This window comes from Protopterus annectens, chromosome 17.part0 (assembly GCF_019279795.1).
Source record: "Protopterus annectens isolate FY-2018-M chromosome 17.part0, PAN1.0, whole genome shotgun sequence".
Taxonomy (NCBI): Eukaryota; Metazoa; Chordata; order Ceratodontiformes; family Protopteridae; genus Protopterus; species Protopterus annectens.
This window is the reverse complement of record NC_056751.1, coordinates 618,389,109-618,406,430: the sequence shown is the minus strand read 5'-3', so window position 1 is coordinate 618,406,430 and position 17,322 is coordinate 618,389,109. Positions and strand designations below refer to the sequence as shown.

The 17,322-nt window shown below is 37.3% G+C and overlaps 1 protein-coding gene across 1 annotated transcript in view; it reads right to left on the bottom strand.

Moving 5' to 3' along the window:
• Nucleotides 1–11,261: 11,261 nt before the first annotated feature.
• Nucleotides 11,262–17,322, bottom strand: part of LOC122791477 (extracellular calcium-sensing receptor-like) — a 289,465-nt gene continuing 283,404 nt past the window's right edge. Inside the window, exon 6 of the mRNA XM_044059219.1 lies at nucleotides 11,262–12,178. Within this exon, the coding sequence (XP_043915154.1) occupies nucleotides 11,262–12,178 (917 nt within the window). The remainder of the gene's footprint in view (nucleotides 12,179–17,322) is intronic.

Sequence of the window (17,322 nt, the reverse complement as noted above, 5' to 3'; positions counted from 1 at the left end):
GATGTTTCCCTAGAGCTCAGTAATGGGACTACTATTATTTACTATTCACTTTTCTGGCAACAATTCCGATATCAAGGGCCTTTGGTTAAGTACTTTAGCTGATGAATTGAAAACTTGGTGTCACTGTCAGCTCCTCCAAGAGCTCCCAAATTGTACACGAAGTGACTAGCAAGGGCAAACAACTGATGTCATGATCATGGTCTCAAGCTAAATTCTAAAAGTGTGGTATTGTATCCTTTAGCAAGCAGGAATACCACTGGTCCTACCACATTAGTGGTACTTCCTCAAAAGAGACACAGATATCAAAGACCTGAGCACATTTCTTGAAGATGAACTCTCCTTTGACCACCATGTAGCCACTTTTGTTAGGGCTCCATCCTATTTAGGATTTCCTCCATGTCCAAGGTTGTTACCTTTCCTTATCATATCTTGAATGCAGCACTCCCTTTGACATTTAACTTTATCATCCAGTCTAAAATACTCCAGTGTTTCCTCAGAAACAAGATCAAAGGCCTGAGTTCCTTTACCAACACAGAACATCCTAGAGGTTTATCTCTGTTCTATACCTCAAGCAGACTCCTTAGAGGTGAGCTCTACCTGGCTTTCAAGGTCTCAAATGACTCTGTCCTGAGCAACCTCCTTGGCATTCACAAAACCAACAACACCATGAATCCCTGTACTAAAGACCTTAATCTTCACCATAACAGAAACCAAAATTGCTAGATGGAAAGATACCTCACTGAAGGAATTACTCTGCACTGAAAAGGACTCCCCCTTTCATGTTAAACAAAGTAGTTACTTTATTCTCTTCAAATGCAACCTAGATGAATGGATGGGTGATGGCAAATGCATCCCTGTCATTCTTCACAAACCCTCATGAAAAGCAGTATCAAGAAGATGACATTTCTGTGGATAGGCTGCAAATAACCTATCCAATCAATTACCGGGTACCAACCTACGAACTTATGAACTAGTGAGCTGAATTAACTATTTTGTTCAGAAACATGCAAATGAGTTGCTAATGAGCTTCATCTCCACATGGCTTTTGCACGTCTCCAATTTCTTATTTAACACTATAGTACTACTAGTACACACAGCACATTACTATTAGTATTGCATATCTAACATTTTTAAATATTCCCAATAACTTTACTAGCTGCTAGGCAGGCATTATGAGCATTGTGTACTACAGTCACAAAGATTAAAGGCATTCAAAGCAAAAGAATTTAAATTATTCATTCACTTTTAAACTATCTCGAAAACTGATATGGTACATTCTGTAGATTTTAAGAATTACTTGCACTTGCTTAGACATAAAAAAAATAAACACACCTGTAATATACAAGGATTAAGCAATGTAACATAAAAGAGTTATTTGTCAAATCTAGTATATCTGTTTTGCTACCTGCCAAATAAGCTGCAGGTCTTTCTTAAAGAATACGTCATATATGTCCCCACATTTTTGAAATTTTTTGCCTCTCTTGACCCTCTTACTTGTTTAAAAAGGTTGTTTATTACCTTTGAAGGAATTAGTCATTCTACTTTTCTTCTGTGACTCTTCTTTGTTATCATTTCAGATCATGAACAATTATTATAAAATATATTTTTTGAGAAGATATAACTCACTGGAATTGATGCACTCAGCTAGTAATTAAATGTCTATCATGTTTTTCACATTTTTTAAGACCCTCCATGTTAAGATCTTGTACTTTCTCATTACAAGGATGCTAGTAAATTCTTTCATTTATTCGGTTTAGCATTTGATCTTTGATGCCTTCTTCTGAATATTCTCTTTTCTATCCATGTTTTTTATCATGGTGAACTGTGGAACTGATTACAAGTTTCTGGAAGGAGGATTACAAAGTTCAAAGTAATGAGGTAATAATTTATTGATTTTTATTAGTGATGCCTTTTCAGTTATGCTACCTACCTTTATTATTGCCCTTTCATAGTGTCATCTTATATTTTTGTTATCTAATGTAAATGATTCAGTCTCTTTTCACTTTAATTGGTTCTTTTATTAACCCCACCCACTACAGTGCATTTGTTATTCTGGGATTTTACTTTCCATAAACTTAGAAACTTAGTACATATTTATATACTGCATTAAAATGGCTGTGTCTTAGAACATTCATCAAGTCACGCCATCTCTCTTTATCATTTCTTCTTGCTCTCATGTTCAGTATTGTTGAAGAATTTTGTATTGACAAAAATGGAAACTCTTCTGTCCTTCTGCAGCATCACTTGCAAAAGTATGGGCTTTAGCTCTAACCCTCTTTCACCCCATTGAATTTGATTCATTTATCTGTAAATACTGCTTTTTCAATAACCATCTAGGCCATTTTGTGAAGCCTGTACATATCCTATACTGCAGTTCTAAGATACACCCCATACGTGTCTAGCCTGATCTGTAGGGCAGTGTACCTATGTGTCAAGTACCATATTAAATAATATAGTGATTGGTATACATAAATATATATATATATATATATATATATATATATATAAATGTTTTTTTTCATTTTATCACAAGTTCACTTCATCAGCAAATAAAATCAGTACTACATTGTATCAAAAACTCACTTCATCAACGCTGCCTTTCATTAAGACACATTTCTTTGAAAATGTATTTTATTTATTTATTTATTTATCTGCTATTTTTTGACTGGGAAAGTCAGACTAAGCTAAAGCCCTTTTTCAGCAGATGCCCGGGAGAAAAGCTCCACAGAAGAACAAAAAATGTTACATATAAAGCATTAATGAGAACAATATAGAGTGAGTAGTTAGCTTGGTATTCAAGAAGGTTAAACAAGTGTATCCAACAGAAATAAATGCATACAGTCAAAGCAAAGTAAAAACATTTGAAATAAATGCACACAGTCTAAAAAGTATAAACATTTGAGTTCAAATTAAAAATAAGGTAAGGTAAACATGTTGGTATATACATTTCTCAAGGTCAGGCTGGACAAAATGCAACATTATGCTGCTTAATTGTAGAAGTTGAGGGAGTAGTTATAAACAGAGTAAGACAGTGATAGGGAGAGTGTAAGGAAGGCTGTAGTAGAGAGGTTGTAAGAAGTAGCAACAAGAGACAGAAAAGATAGGCATGAGTGTCAAGGCAGGTTCAGGCTCCCTGTGGTCCTGAACTGTGTAAAACGGGTACTGGAGAATGAAAGGATGAATTAATAAATCAATTAATTATGGAATAAATATTTAATATGACAGATAAAGTAAAGATATAAATTACTGTGTATAGGGGATTCCTGATAAACAATTATAGAAAGAACACTGTTCTTGTACCTTGTGGCAAGATAATATATCTGCAACTGGTATTCTCAGAAAGGACTGAAAGAAAGATTCCAACATGATTAGCGGTAGTGAGCTGAGAAACATTGATGAGAACATTGGTGGTCACAGTTCATATACTAGCATATTACTAGTATTCTTTGCCTGCCAAATGAAGGTTGTTTGATTTTATGCATGCAGACACTGGAAAATGGAAATGTTCTTTAGGAAAGATTGGAAGATGTAAAAGAACTATTGGGAAAATACAATTGGCTATCTCTAAGGAAGCAAAGTTTTGTGTGAAGTGAATCAGCAAAATAAAGTGGCAGAAAAGTCTCTAGGTTATAGTAAATGTCAACTAAGTTTATAAAGAAAAGAAAAAAAGATTTAGTAAGGAAGGTAAGGGGAACAGGAGTGACTGTGCGAGTTTGGGAGAGACAGAGGGAGTGAGCACAAGTTCAGATGAAGACTTCTATTAATCATAACTGCAGACCTTTCTGTCTAAGATTAACATTTACTTTTACCAGTTACTGCACACATTCATACATTCTTTTTTTCTCCTAATATTAATTTTCAGAGCTTTTCATAGTTGCTAGGATTGTAGTCCAGAGGACTATTAAGGAGCCAGTTGACCCCAAGCACTGTTTGATTAAGAGACTTGCCCAATTTTACACAGTAGATAAATAAGGGCCAAAATAATCAATTCCTGTAGCACAAGTCACAGTTTTAATCCCTTGCTAGACAAATTAATCTAACTGTATACTATGGGAATAGAATGAATGCACAGCCTTCTGTATCAAAGGCAAGCTTTCTATTTGTTGAGCTATTCTGACTGCTATGAACTTGATCAGTATATTGAATTATCCACACCACATCTACTGAGTAAGCCAGTCCTACCATTTGCATATGCAAAGTTACACAGAGCCAGATTTGAACACCTACCTATTTAAGTCTACTTTCTTGAGAGATGTGCATGCCATTAATTGCTAATGCCACAGACAAAGTCTAATTACAGATGTCAAAGAAATATCATCTTATTAATTTAATCCTAAAAGCTTAACTTCTGCTTTCTTTGTAAGTATTTGTAGTATGGGGTCTATCCCAAAACCATTCCATGCTTTCTTCTGGCTGCACTATGTATGCTACAAGGCTTTTATATTAGTTTATTATTGTGAATGTATATTGAAGTGATGGTTCAAAGTATACTTACATTTTCATTATTTGTAATGAGTTTATTCTAAAATGTTTATGAGTGATGTGTAAGTATGTGACTAGTTAATGTTTTACTGAAATTATATCAGGAATATCAAGAATGAAAACTATAATTCAAAGTGGAAAGGCATGATGCTGATACAGGGAGGATACTCAAAACATAAGGACATATTGGAATTTTGGATGCAGACTCTTAAGGAGAACAATAAAAATCATACATAGTATTATATTCATAAAATAGCAAAGAGTATTCTAAGAACCAAACCAGCATGAGAATGGAGAAAAGAGATTTTGCCGATAGGGATGACTGTGGTCATGGATACAGATACTAGGCAAAAGGGGACTGGAATATATTGGAGAAAACTGGCAAAGCAACCAAGGCACTGGGAGCAAATAACTAGAAAGGGAAAGGTAATAGAATAGGAAGAGGCCATGGATTTATTTGGACTGTAGGTTAGAGATTGCCTTCCCTATCAAGGATTAATATCAGAGTATAGGCAAAGAGAAAGAAATAGGGGGCTCCTGCATGAAAGACCAACATTGGTAGAGTTTTTAATAGAAACTAGAACAGAAGCTGCCATTAAAAAAGGAATAATTAGTAAAGCATATAAAATACAGCATGGTTATTATAAGAATCAATCAGAGGAGCTTAAAAAGGATAGGGAAGAGAGAGCAGATAAGCAATTGACAAAGTGACAATGGGAGGACATATGTATATCTCCCAAATACGCAACAAAGTCTAGAAGATTTAGGATCTTTGCCTAGAAGTGTTTAAATAGGTATTTTTACACCCAAGTAGACGCCAAAGAATTTTTCCTGGGGTGGATAGCAAGTGTTGGATGTGTGACAGGCAAGAAAGAGGTGTCTGGGAACATATTTCTTTGGGAGTATAATGATCTGGCAAACTTTAGGGATTCCCTGCAGACCGCTCTGCTGGAGATGCTGGGTGAGCAGATTGGATTGACTGGGGAGATGATTTTTATGAGTTATGATACAGAATCGGAATTGCCTAGACATAGTAAAGCCTTGCTGAGTCTAATTATGGAGGCTGCCAAAAAGCAATTACTATAAAATGAAAATCAAAGTATAGACCAACTTTACTAGAAGTAGTGAATATAGTAAGAGAGATAAAACAACTGGAATTGGGCTCTTTAGAAAATGGAGGGAGCAAACTACATAGGAACAATGGGAATTGTGGGAACAATATATGCAGAGCAGGAATGAGGTTTAAGAGGTAGGATTGAATGAGCCATATAATGCTTAACTGGTAATGACTGGATAGATTATAAGTGATGTATAATCTTTGCAACTGCAGTTGTTTCAGTGGTGTCTGTGATGTATACTGTTTGCAACTAAAGTGTTGTCATGTTGTTTGTTTTTCATTTGTATAAATGTAAGATTGCCTAAGTCATGTGTGAAAATGTAATAAAGATGTCTGTTGGAAAAAAAGAATATCAAGAATGATAAGCCTTTATATAATATGAAAATCTATTTAATAATGTCTAGCCTAAAGCATTTGTGCAGAAACATGGCTTGCTTATTGTGATAATATACAGTCTACTATCAGACTGCTCAGTATTATTTGGCAGTATTCATAATACTATACATTTACAGATCTTTACAGTAAAAATGGTACATAGTCTTAATATTCTCATGTTTGTAGCAGTGTTGATTCATGGGTGAAAATTTTATCTTCTAAATGAACAAATGGGTGGATGGATAGCTAGACAGACATACACTGATTGATGGATAACTTAATTATTTAAATTAATTAATAAACATAAGGACTACAATAAAAATCATAGCATCAAAGCATAAACTGCATAAAATATTGCAAATTATATAAGAAATAGTGTTTTTAAGCAAAGGAAAACTACTGGAGGCATGCAAAAATATTAAAAGTGCCAGTGAAGTGTAAGAAAATGCACCTGTCTACAGAACCAGTCGAGCTTAGTTCTGTAATGGATTCATATAATCAGTAGGGCTGGTTACAGAAATAAGACAAAGTGGTTATTGGCCATATCTCCTGTCCCAGTGGAGGAAGCTGGGTAAAGGTGATTCCTGTGTAACCTCTGGTGAAGAGAAAGAGCTTCACAGAACATTGCAGGTTAACACAGGATGGCAGTAACAACATCCTGACATTATTGTACTAGACATTTCCATATCTAGGGACATTGGATAACTCCCAGCTCCATGTTCACCATTCTGCACTGGATCTCTGACTCTCCAGACCTAAATAATGAGCACTAGTGAGGTGAATCTCTCAGGGAGGTAGGGCATCCACCTGGAAAAATGGGTTACATCCACAGTACTTGACAAGTGTTCATTGGTGTTTCCAGGTATTGTAACATGGAATCCAGAAAAACAGGCTAAGTCTGTGCAGGAGTGGGAGAGTGTTGGGTGGGATAAGAAAAGCAGGAAATGCACCTAATAAAAACAAATGGGGTATGATGAAACATATGGGAAGGGATATAAGCTAAAGATAACATCCAAATTGGAAAGAATATAGATATAAAGTTCCTAAAAACTGCTCATAATAGCCTGGATAATCAACATGACTAAATCAGCTACAGCCAGTTCTACATTGTCAAGTGGCTAGCCCTGACAAGGCTTTTTGGATTGGTTTTAGTCCATCTTTCGCTCAACAGGGGTATCCCAGGTGACCTGAACTGGGCAACTGGAGTCCAGCCTGGGTAACCAACATCATTTAATAATGATCATTATAATAACAATAATATAAAAAAGGAAATATTGTTTGACAAGCTAACATACCCTTAAATAATTATTGGCTTTACTGAGTCAACTTATCATGCAGCTTTTCCTTTTTGGATTTTCAGTGTAAAATCAGAAAGTCATTGTGAAAATGCAGCAAATAAATATTGGGAACCAGGGATACAGAAGTTAAAACATGACCAGCAGAAAAAGTGTTACATTACATTAGCTTGATGGTAAAAAGAGTGAACTGGCCTATCTACTCTACTCTTTTTTTTAACTGAAGCTGTCAGTCTACACCCCTCTGCTTTCCATCATCACTCTTTCGCTTCTTCTTCTGTTAGGTTCTCTTTATTTGTATTTAATTTGCATTTATTTCCCAGGAAAGTCCAACTGTGCAAAGCACCTTTTCAGAGAAGGTCTGTGGAGAAAAACTCCAGAAAGTGTACAGTTTCAACAGAATTATAATAAATAACAGTAATGTAATAAAGTATATACATGATATGTTGTAGTAAGGTTGTAAGGGAAGAAAGGAAGATATAATATATAACAGGAAAATTATGTGGATTCTCTAACTACCACTCATTCCAGCAGTCCATACAACCGTCTCTATGAAGAATCGCTTTGAAATATCCAGATGGTAGTTAGTTGCTATAATCTCCTGTCTGTCTCCTCCACCCCTTTTGCCCTTCATGATCAAGATGTTCACTTCTTATCTCCTTGGTAAGATCTTTTATTTCTAGTGGGAACAGCTTTACCTTCTCAAGCCTTTGACTATGTTCCTCCTTTACAATTCCGCACACTTTTCTTCTTGATCTCCTCTAGAATCTTTCCTGCAGTCTAACATTCCTTTCCCTGTATGGCCCACAGACAGCAAAAGTGATTTGAGGTATTGTTGGATTAGGGAATTGTAGACTGGAAACATTACATGTATGCTTCTAAACTGCAATTCCATGAGGATAAATATTAGAACTCTGTTTATTGCTGTCACTGTCTTCTCCCCCTGCTCCTGGAGGTCCACTTCAGGTATGATCAACATTTCCAAAATGTTTTTTTTTTTCATTAGTTGCATCTCACTCGGAGTTTTGTAACCCAAGGGCAGTGCTTTGTATTTTCCGGACTGAATCCCACTACCACATGTCTACCCTTTTTGTCATCCTTTTTTAAATAATTCCCTAAAGTGTCCCACTATTGTTTATTACTGGACTTATATTTCTGTCATGAGCAAAGATTTATATTGTGGGTCTATTCTATCAGACATGTTAAAAGTACTAAAGTACTGGATGCAGGAATAATCCTTCTGTCACTCCACTAATCACTTTCCTTATTCTTAACAATATCCAATAACATCCATCTTACTACAACACTCCACAGTCCATTTCTCCATGGATGTCCTACCAGCCAACCCCTTCATTTTTTTTCTTTTTATCCAGGTATATCCAATTGAGTCAAGTAGTTTGCTGAAGTCCAAGTAGACCATATTCATATGTACTCCCTCAATAAATTCACCTGTAAGACTGAATCAGGTTTAAGTAAAATGTCTTTCTGGTGATGCCTCCCTTTTGTTTGCTGTCAGAGAGATTGTTTTACTCTAGTTTCATTGTAAGATTGTTACATCTTCTCATGAGAGTCCCATTGTTGTTTTCCTTACCACTCCTGTTAAACTAACAAGCTTATAGTTTCTTGTTTTTTTCTCTCCCTCCTTTACAAGATCACAACACTTGTTGTGTGGTAATCAATGATTGGCTGAAGATCTCAAACAGCAGATGTATGTGACTGCTCTGATTAAGTTATTGTTCATCTATACAACCATGGATGAGATGATAGCTACAGTAGTGCATATGAATCTCAAGACCTCAGTTCTGCAAATATGCTTAAAACCAAAACCTATGTTTAGTGAAGATTAACAAAAACAGTACAGGGGCTGCAGCAGAGCACTTATGAGGTAGAAGGGAGTCTTTAGGGTTAAGACACGTCCCTCTTTATCCAGAAAAGTTCATATTCAGGCAACTAAAAAAGGCATGAAAAACCCAGTATGTTAGAAAAAATATTTCAAACGTTTTTTTTAACAGTCACATAAAACAATTATTTTGAATCCAGAAAAGTTCATATTCAGGCAACTAAAAAAGGCATGAAAAACCCAGTATGTTAGAAAAAATATTTCAAACGTTTCTTTTAACAGTCACATAAAACAATTATTTTGTATCTGAAACACATTAATAGAAACAATTAAAAATTCTGTAGCAGTTAGTTTTTACTTTGGCAAAAAAAATAAATAAATAAATAAATAAATAAATAAATAAAACAAGTTCTTTGCAGTTGTTGTGAGTATGGTTTGTCCAACAAAAATCTTATGATTTCATAAAAAAAATCTGACTTTTGATACCTGAAAAGGTGTCAGTCCTAGAAATTTGTAGGCACACAGAAGAAAAGATGGAGAGGAGACTATGATACAATATGTATACACATCTCAGAGGAATTAATAAATGGCAAGAGGTCATCACCTTTTAAGAGAGGATATACTGGAGAAACAGGAAGTAGTACTAGAACAGTAACAGCAGTGAACTCAGTAGTGATCATAAGATCACAGGAAGTTACTAGACTATTGGCCCTAAGGCCTCTACAAGTCTAACCATGTTATACCCTTGTTCTCTTATTGACCAGGATTTATAGTCTATATTTGCACACAAATCAAAGATCAGCAACAGCTGCCCCTGTCTAAGAAGGACATAGGTGAAACCCCTGGGTGTGAATTTATGGTTTCCCATCCAATTATTCAGGCTGCACTTAAATAGGGTCATTGAGGAGCTCTGTTTTACATGAATTAGGAGTTTGTTCCAGAGGAGTGGCAACCTCTGGGAGACGTATCTGTCTGTCCAGCATGTCCTGTTAATATTGCAGGTTAGGTTCATATCCCTAGAGGGAGTGAATCTTGTCCCATTGCATTTGTGGATATGCAGCAGCTTCATTAAGGCAGGGTCTGAGACTGGTCTGTAGGTCAGGCACAAGTTGCCTCTAAGTAGTCTATATGATACTGAGTAAAGTGATGGGGCCTTCAGTGTGTTTGTGTAGGGGATATTAGGAAGTCACCATAGAGTAGTGTCAGGAAGTATCCTTACATGAATTAAATTGTTGATATCTGTAACACTCTTCCTCTTGAAACTGCAGAATCATTTTCCGAGATGTGACACAAGAACAGATTCAATGAATATACATCAATTCCCATACATTATATACAAAGGTAGAGAGCAAGGCAAAAGGTACACCTATCAAGAAAGTGCAACTTATAGGTCAGAAATTGCAGACTCCATAGGTGGAGCAAGTGATAATTAACTGCTGTTATCCTTCTTGTCTCTATGACATCATTTTTGGTACTTGTCAAGGCTGTAATGAACACAACTAAGCAATGTATTTTTCTGTTTCTCACACACACACACACACACACACACACACACACACACACACACACACACACACACACACACACACACACACACACACATATGTGGGAAAGCATGGGTGTGCATATACATACAAATGCACGCACACACACACACACACACACACACACACACACACACACACACACACACACACACACACACACACACACACACACACACACACAGATGGCATAATTTTCAGTAGATAGCCAACACAACTACATCATCACAGAATAAACATTGACGTCTGTTCAGGGTACAACTGTGTATTGAAAACAAACTATGGATAGCAGATGCAGACATCAAATAAATGAACTGAGGTGTTTGCATAAACATATATTTTCAAAAAACATCAAGCAGAACCTCTTTAATTATGTATATATTTTTATGTTTATTTAGTATAAGTACATGATATCTTATTTTTATATTACTTGCACTTCATGCAGATAATGCAAACACATGGCACTATTAGATTTCCAAAACAGTTTTCCAAGGTGGTTTTATATATTACTTGATAGTCTCTGTGATGGTTCAGTGATTTTGTCTGAGTCAAAAATGTATGTAATTCTGTTTTTACAATGCTTCAAAGAGCAGTTTAAACATTTCAGATCATTTCACTGTTTTCAGATTTGCTTTACCAGTTAAATAATCTTTAGTATTTATTTCTGGTCTAAGCATAATTATATAGCATTTAGGGAAAAATATACAAAAAAGTAAACCCAAACTCGAAAACAGTATGGCTATTACTTCCATCATTACCATGTATCTTCCTTTAGAGGTAAGATAAGCTGGAATAAAAGCCAGCCAGACGCTGACAAAAACTAGCATGCTGAATGTAATGAACTTTGCTTCATTAAAACTATCAGGCAAGTTTCGAGCAAAGAATGCAACTATGAAACACAGGAAAGCTAAACAGCCCATATATCCCAACACTGACCAGAAGAACACCTGAGACCCTTCATTACATTCAATTATTATCACTCCTTTCTGGGACATCATGTTGTTTTGTGGAAATGGTGGACAACTACACAACCAAGATATGCACACAAGCAACTGCACTGATGTACATACAACCACTATGCTTTTTGACAGTTTAGAACCAACCCACATTCTTAGCTTACTATTTGGGTTTGTTGCCTTGAAAGCTATAACCACCATAATAGTTTTTGCAAGCACACAGGAGACACAGAGCACAAACACTATACCAAAAGCAACTTGACGTAGTAAGCATGTTGTTTGATTTGGTTGTCCAATAAAAATCAATGAACAGAGAAAACACAATGACAGTGCTAAAAGCAGATTGTAACTGAGTTCCCGATTGTTAGCTTTTACAATTGGGGTATCTCGATATTTGAGAAATAAGAGCAGCACACCACACGGAAGGAAGGAACACATAACTATGATGGCTGCCAATGCAGTTCCAAGTGTTTCTTGGTATGAGAGAAACTCCACAGTTTTTGGAATACATACAGTCTGTTTTGCATTAGGCCAGTGATCTTCCAAGCACTGTAAGCAGAAAGTAGAATCTAAAAAAAAAATGATAATCAATACAAGCATGACACAAATTAACATTAATTTCTATATATGCTAAAGCAACACCGTGAAATGTTCCTTAATGGCATTTCTGGAAGAAAATTGATATACCTGGGTTTTTAGATGACAAGTTATCTCAGTGCCAAACAAAAGTGCTAGAACTTGAGATGCACAGGTAATTTGACTTTCTTGTGTTTCTCTTTTCTAATTTTTCAAATCCTGAAGCTATTATAGAAATGAAAGAAGAACCAGTGCACTGTTGCAAAATAGGTTAAGGATAAATAAGAAATCAGTAAGCTGCAATTAATGCAGGAATGAAATAACTAGTCAAAAATACAAAAATACCTCAAAATGAACTCAGAAGGGAAGTTGGATACTCCTAATAGGTGTTCCTTCTCATTCTCTTCCATACAGGTAAGAGGTCATTGCTACCTAGTCCATGGCCTGGTGCTATGTACCTTAAGCACAGTTACTGATTATTTACATTAAGCTGGTGTCAGTGCTTATGTCCAATTAAAGCTGTATTTTGCAGCTTTCGATAAGGAAATCAACAATATCCTGCATGATGGATCTTTTTTCTTTTTCACTAAAACACTAGTATGACACCACATAAACTAATAGGCAATGCTAACAACTGAGTGTCCACATAAAGTAACCACCATTTCATAAAAATGGCAAATGGGCTTGTATGTTTAAGTACTTAGCAGCAAATATGTCTTCCTAATCAAAAGTTAGATAACTAGATAATCAAATATTAGAGGTATATCCATTCAGAAAGCTGTTATTTTGAGAAAGAAAGATGACAGTGTGTGTAAAAGTAAATGACGCCAAGAATCACGCACAAAAAATGATCTCTGATATCACTTTTAGGGGCAATGTTTGAGTTTAAGAGAGAGTGTGTGTGTGTGTGTGTGTGTGTGTGTGTGTGTGTGTGTGTGTGTGTGTGTGTGTGTGTGTGTGTGTGTGTGTGTGTGTGTGTGTGTGTGTGTGTGTGAGAGAGAGAAAAGAGGATAGACAAAGAGAGAGAGAGAGAGATGTTGAAATGGATTAATGTGACCAGAATTTCTTTCAGATGATTTTTAGAGAAGGGAGTGGGAAGGCAGTGACTGTGTAAAAGCAGCTGATAGCTGATCTGGCATGTCAAGAGCAGAGTGTGATTATGTGTGTGTGTGTGTGTGTGTGTGTGTGTGCGTGTGTGTGTGTGTGTGTGTGTGTGTGTATGTGTAAAATAAACACTCGGATCACCGCACTGTAACTCATATAATGAAAACTTTAATAAAAACAACACAACAAAGTTGAAATATAAAGAATATAAAATACGATGAGGCACTAGTTCAATTAAAAATGGATAAGCGCTTTCTGGAAACTACCCTTCTTCAGATCCTACCGATCAGATTCCGTCTGTACCATATATAAAAAACTAGCTGCCACTTAGACTCAGAAAATGGGCCTATGCCCCTTTAAAATTGGCTTAATCGGAACAACCCCATTCAGTCCAGAGTATTTGTCCACCTGAAAGTCTGCCATCCAATAAGATTCAGTCACTTCTGTTTTATTTAGTATGTCTCCGCCTCTCATATTTTCCCTGCTGAGTCTTTAAAACCATAAACAAAAAAAACATGATTTTTATGTTGCTTCATATGTTGAGCTAGAGCATTATGCTGTGAAGCCAGTCTTATATCGCTCATGTGTTGTAGAATCCAATTCTTGAGCGATCTATTCATTTTTCCTACATAGAAAGACAAGCATTTTCTACATTTTGCAAGATTTCACATTCTTAGTGACACAATCAGCATGTAAATGAGGGCAGTATATCTTGTGTGTGATTGGATGTTTAAATGTATTCTCAACACTGATTAGCTTGCAGGCTTTACAACACCCACAAGGAAAAGTACCAATTTTCTTAGACCCTGCGGCTCGTTCTGTGGGCAAACCATCTTTACATAATAGTCGCTTTAAATTTAAGCTGTTTTTAAAGCCAAATGAGGGTACATCTCCCACTATCTTTTTATCTTATTATCAGTTAAAATAATCTTCAACTTATATTTTATGATGTCACACACCCCAATAATGTCATTATTATATTTCAGTATAACTTTTGTCCAGTCAGGTTGAAGCATCCTTTTATCCAACAGATATTCCTGTCCACCTTGTTGAAAATCATTGTTATTAAACAAGGTCTTCCTCGGGGTCTTCTCAATGCATTGAAACCAGTCATTGCATCACTTATCTCTCATTCTCTGTAACCATGAGAGCGTAATCAGGAATTTAGATATTTGGTCTCTTTCACAAAGATGTTATCCTCAGTACATAACCTAGAAGTTCTCAAAATCTGCCCTTTAGCTATATTTCTCAATATGTGTGGTGGGTGTATACTGTCTCTAGCCAATAATCCATTCTTCCAACATGCTTTCTGATGAATGGAAGTGCTTATAGTACCATTATCTAATTTCAGTAGCTTTATGTCCAAAAGCTCAATTTCCCTGTCATATACTTGAACAGTAAACTTTAAAAATGGAGTACTGCTTTCCAAATATTTCACAAAAGCATAAAGCTCATCCATTGTGCCTCTCTATAGCAGTAACACATCATCAACAAACCTGCTATAAAATAAAATAAAATAAAATAAAATCTTTCCAAGCATTATTTGTGCCATAAACCATCGTATCCTCCCAACAGGCAAGACTTAAATTTGCATATGTATTTCCACATGGGGTGCCCATTGCAACACCCCAACATTGCTGATAATACTGATCAACAAAAATAAAGAAGTTGGGCCGGATTTACGAAAGCTTACATGGAGTGCACGAAGAGTGTAGGAGCTCACTGCGGCAATGTCTGCCGTGTGATCCAGGTACAGGGTGGACCACGGAGAGCTGCAAAAGCTACTCTTACACAGACAGCATCATGGTATGCAAATTACCTCATTTGCTGGGGAAATCCATAAATTTGCGATCCAGGAAACACTAACCTGTCTGTGGAAGATTAATGTTAGCTGCAGAAATGTACTCCATTGGTAACGGAGTACCATTCTGCAAATAGCTAAACGAAACTATGACAGCTCCAAATAAAGGATGCATACAGTTGAGGAAGCATGGCAATGGCCAAATATAAGACCATTGGCATTTATAAATGTTTAAAAATATAACAATTTAACTTTTTTTCCCGATCTCCGATGTTTAAGCATAGCGCAGCACAGCACAAATGTGCAACGCTTATAAAAACAAGAAAATAATTTTAAAAAAGCCAAAAATAGGCATTTTCACTAAAAAGCTTACTCTGCCTTGCAGGTGAATTGCAGGCTGAAGACAACAAGACAACATTGCCACTGAGTAGTGGTTGCTAAGGGAGGCAGCTCAGTGTCAGAGATGTAACCATGCATTAGTAGGCAATCCTATGCAAATGAGGATAAGGATAGTGAATCCCAATTTTCCCCAGCATGTGAGCCATGTCCCAAGAGTGTAAGAGTAAGAGTAGGTGAGTAGTAGAGTAGAATATAGGTGACATCATGAGGAGGTGTGTCAGTCAGACTGTAAGCTAATTGGAGCACAGTGGCTTATGTTTGCTTTGAGTTGTTCAGGATTGCAAGAGGCATACCTACAGTTGTCCTATTTGAAAACCTCAAACCAAAGGTGCACAATGTTAAAAGATAGGAAACTCCTTGCAAACATGCACACAGCATGTGCACACGTGTGTGCGTGTTTGTGCTTGTTTGCATGGCGCTTCCCCCGGGCAGAAACAGAAATGCAAAGAAGGAAAAGAAGTAGTAGGAAGTTAACCAAGAAGAACGAGCAGAGCTGCCAGGTGAAATATATCAGAATCAGCCAATTACACAGGCAGCAGACTAGCCCAGCCCAGCCCAGTACTTTAAACTCTGCAAACAGCATTCCCCCCTGTTTTTTCCCAAGTGCAACACAGCAGTATACAAAGAGGAAAAGCTTAAAAAGCTTAAGTCAGACAAAATGTTAGGGGCTGCTCTTGCTATCATAAACCAACATGTACAAGGTGCTGAGGGTGATGATGTTGTGAATGCTGCTGAGCAACCCACAGTGAGGAGACAGAGAAGAGTGTACATACCCAGGGTAACCTACCAGGGGCTACATGATTTGGAGATAGTGGAGTGCTATAGGGTGGACAGAGACCTCCTACAGCAAATTCTTGAGCTGTGTTGTCCATGCCTCACACACAGAACCAACAGAGGGGAACCCATCCCAGTGGATACCAAGGTATGTGTTGGCATAAGAATACTAGCTACAGGTACCTTACAAATACCAACTGGTGATATGATGTGAATTTCACAGGCATCAGCATCCAGGGTACTCCACCAGTTCCTGGATGCCATGTCAGCACATGTCAGTGACCACGTATATTTCCCCAATTCCCGTGAGGCATTGGCTAGCAATATGCATCTTTTCCACCAAATAGCAGAATACCCTGAGGTAGTGGGTGCAATAGACTGCATGCACATATGCATCAAAGCACCACTCGGTGAGCGGGGTAGAGTCTACATCAACTGCAAGGGCTTCCCCTCCACCAACTGCCAGGTCGTGTGCGATGCCCAGGACATAATAATGAATGTGTGTGCTGGCTGCCCTGGAAGCTATCACGATTCCCACATCTGGCATCCTACACAGCTGTACCAGAGATTTGCCAATGGGGACATCCCTTATGGTCACCTAGTGGGGGATGCTGGATACGCACTGGAGCCATGACTGATGACACCCATCAGAAATGCACACACACCTGAACAAGAACTCCATAATGAGGCACGTGCACAAACAAGAAACATAATTGAGCAAGTGTTTGGGATGCTCAAGTCATGGTTCCGGTGCCTGGACACATCTGGTGGAGCCTTGCAGTACTCACCAACTACATATACCCAACTTGTTATGGTATGTGCCGTGCTACACAATATGATCCTGTGGAAACAGCTGCAGCAGGAACAGCATGAGGCAGGGCCAAACAGCCCCCCACCATTGCCAAGGCCTGCACAGGCACAGCGTGACTCAGAGGAGGAAGAACCTGAGCCTGCCCCAGTAGGCAGAAGGAGGTGTGCCCAGTATGCCCTGGCCTTGGCAAAGAGGCAATGCATAGCACATACATTGACTCAGTAGGAACCCTGTAAATGACACCTCTC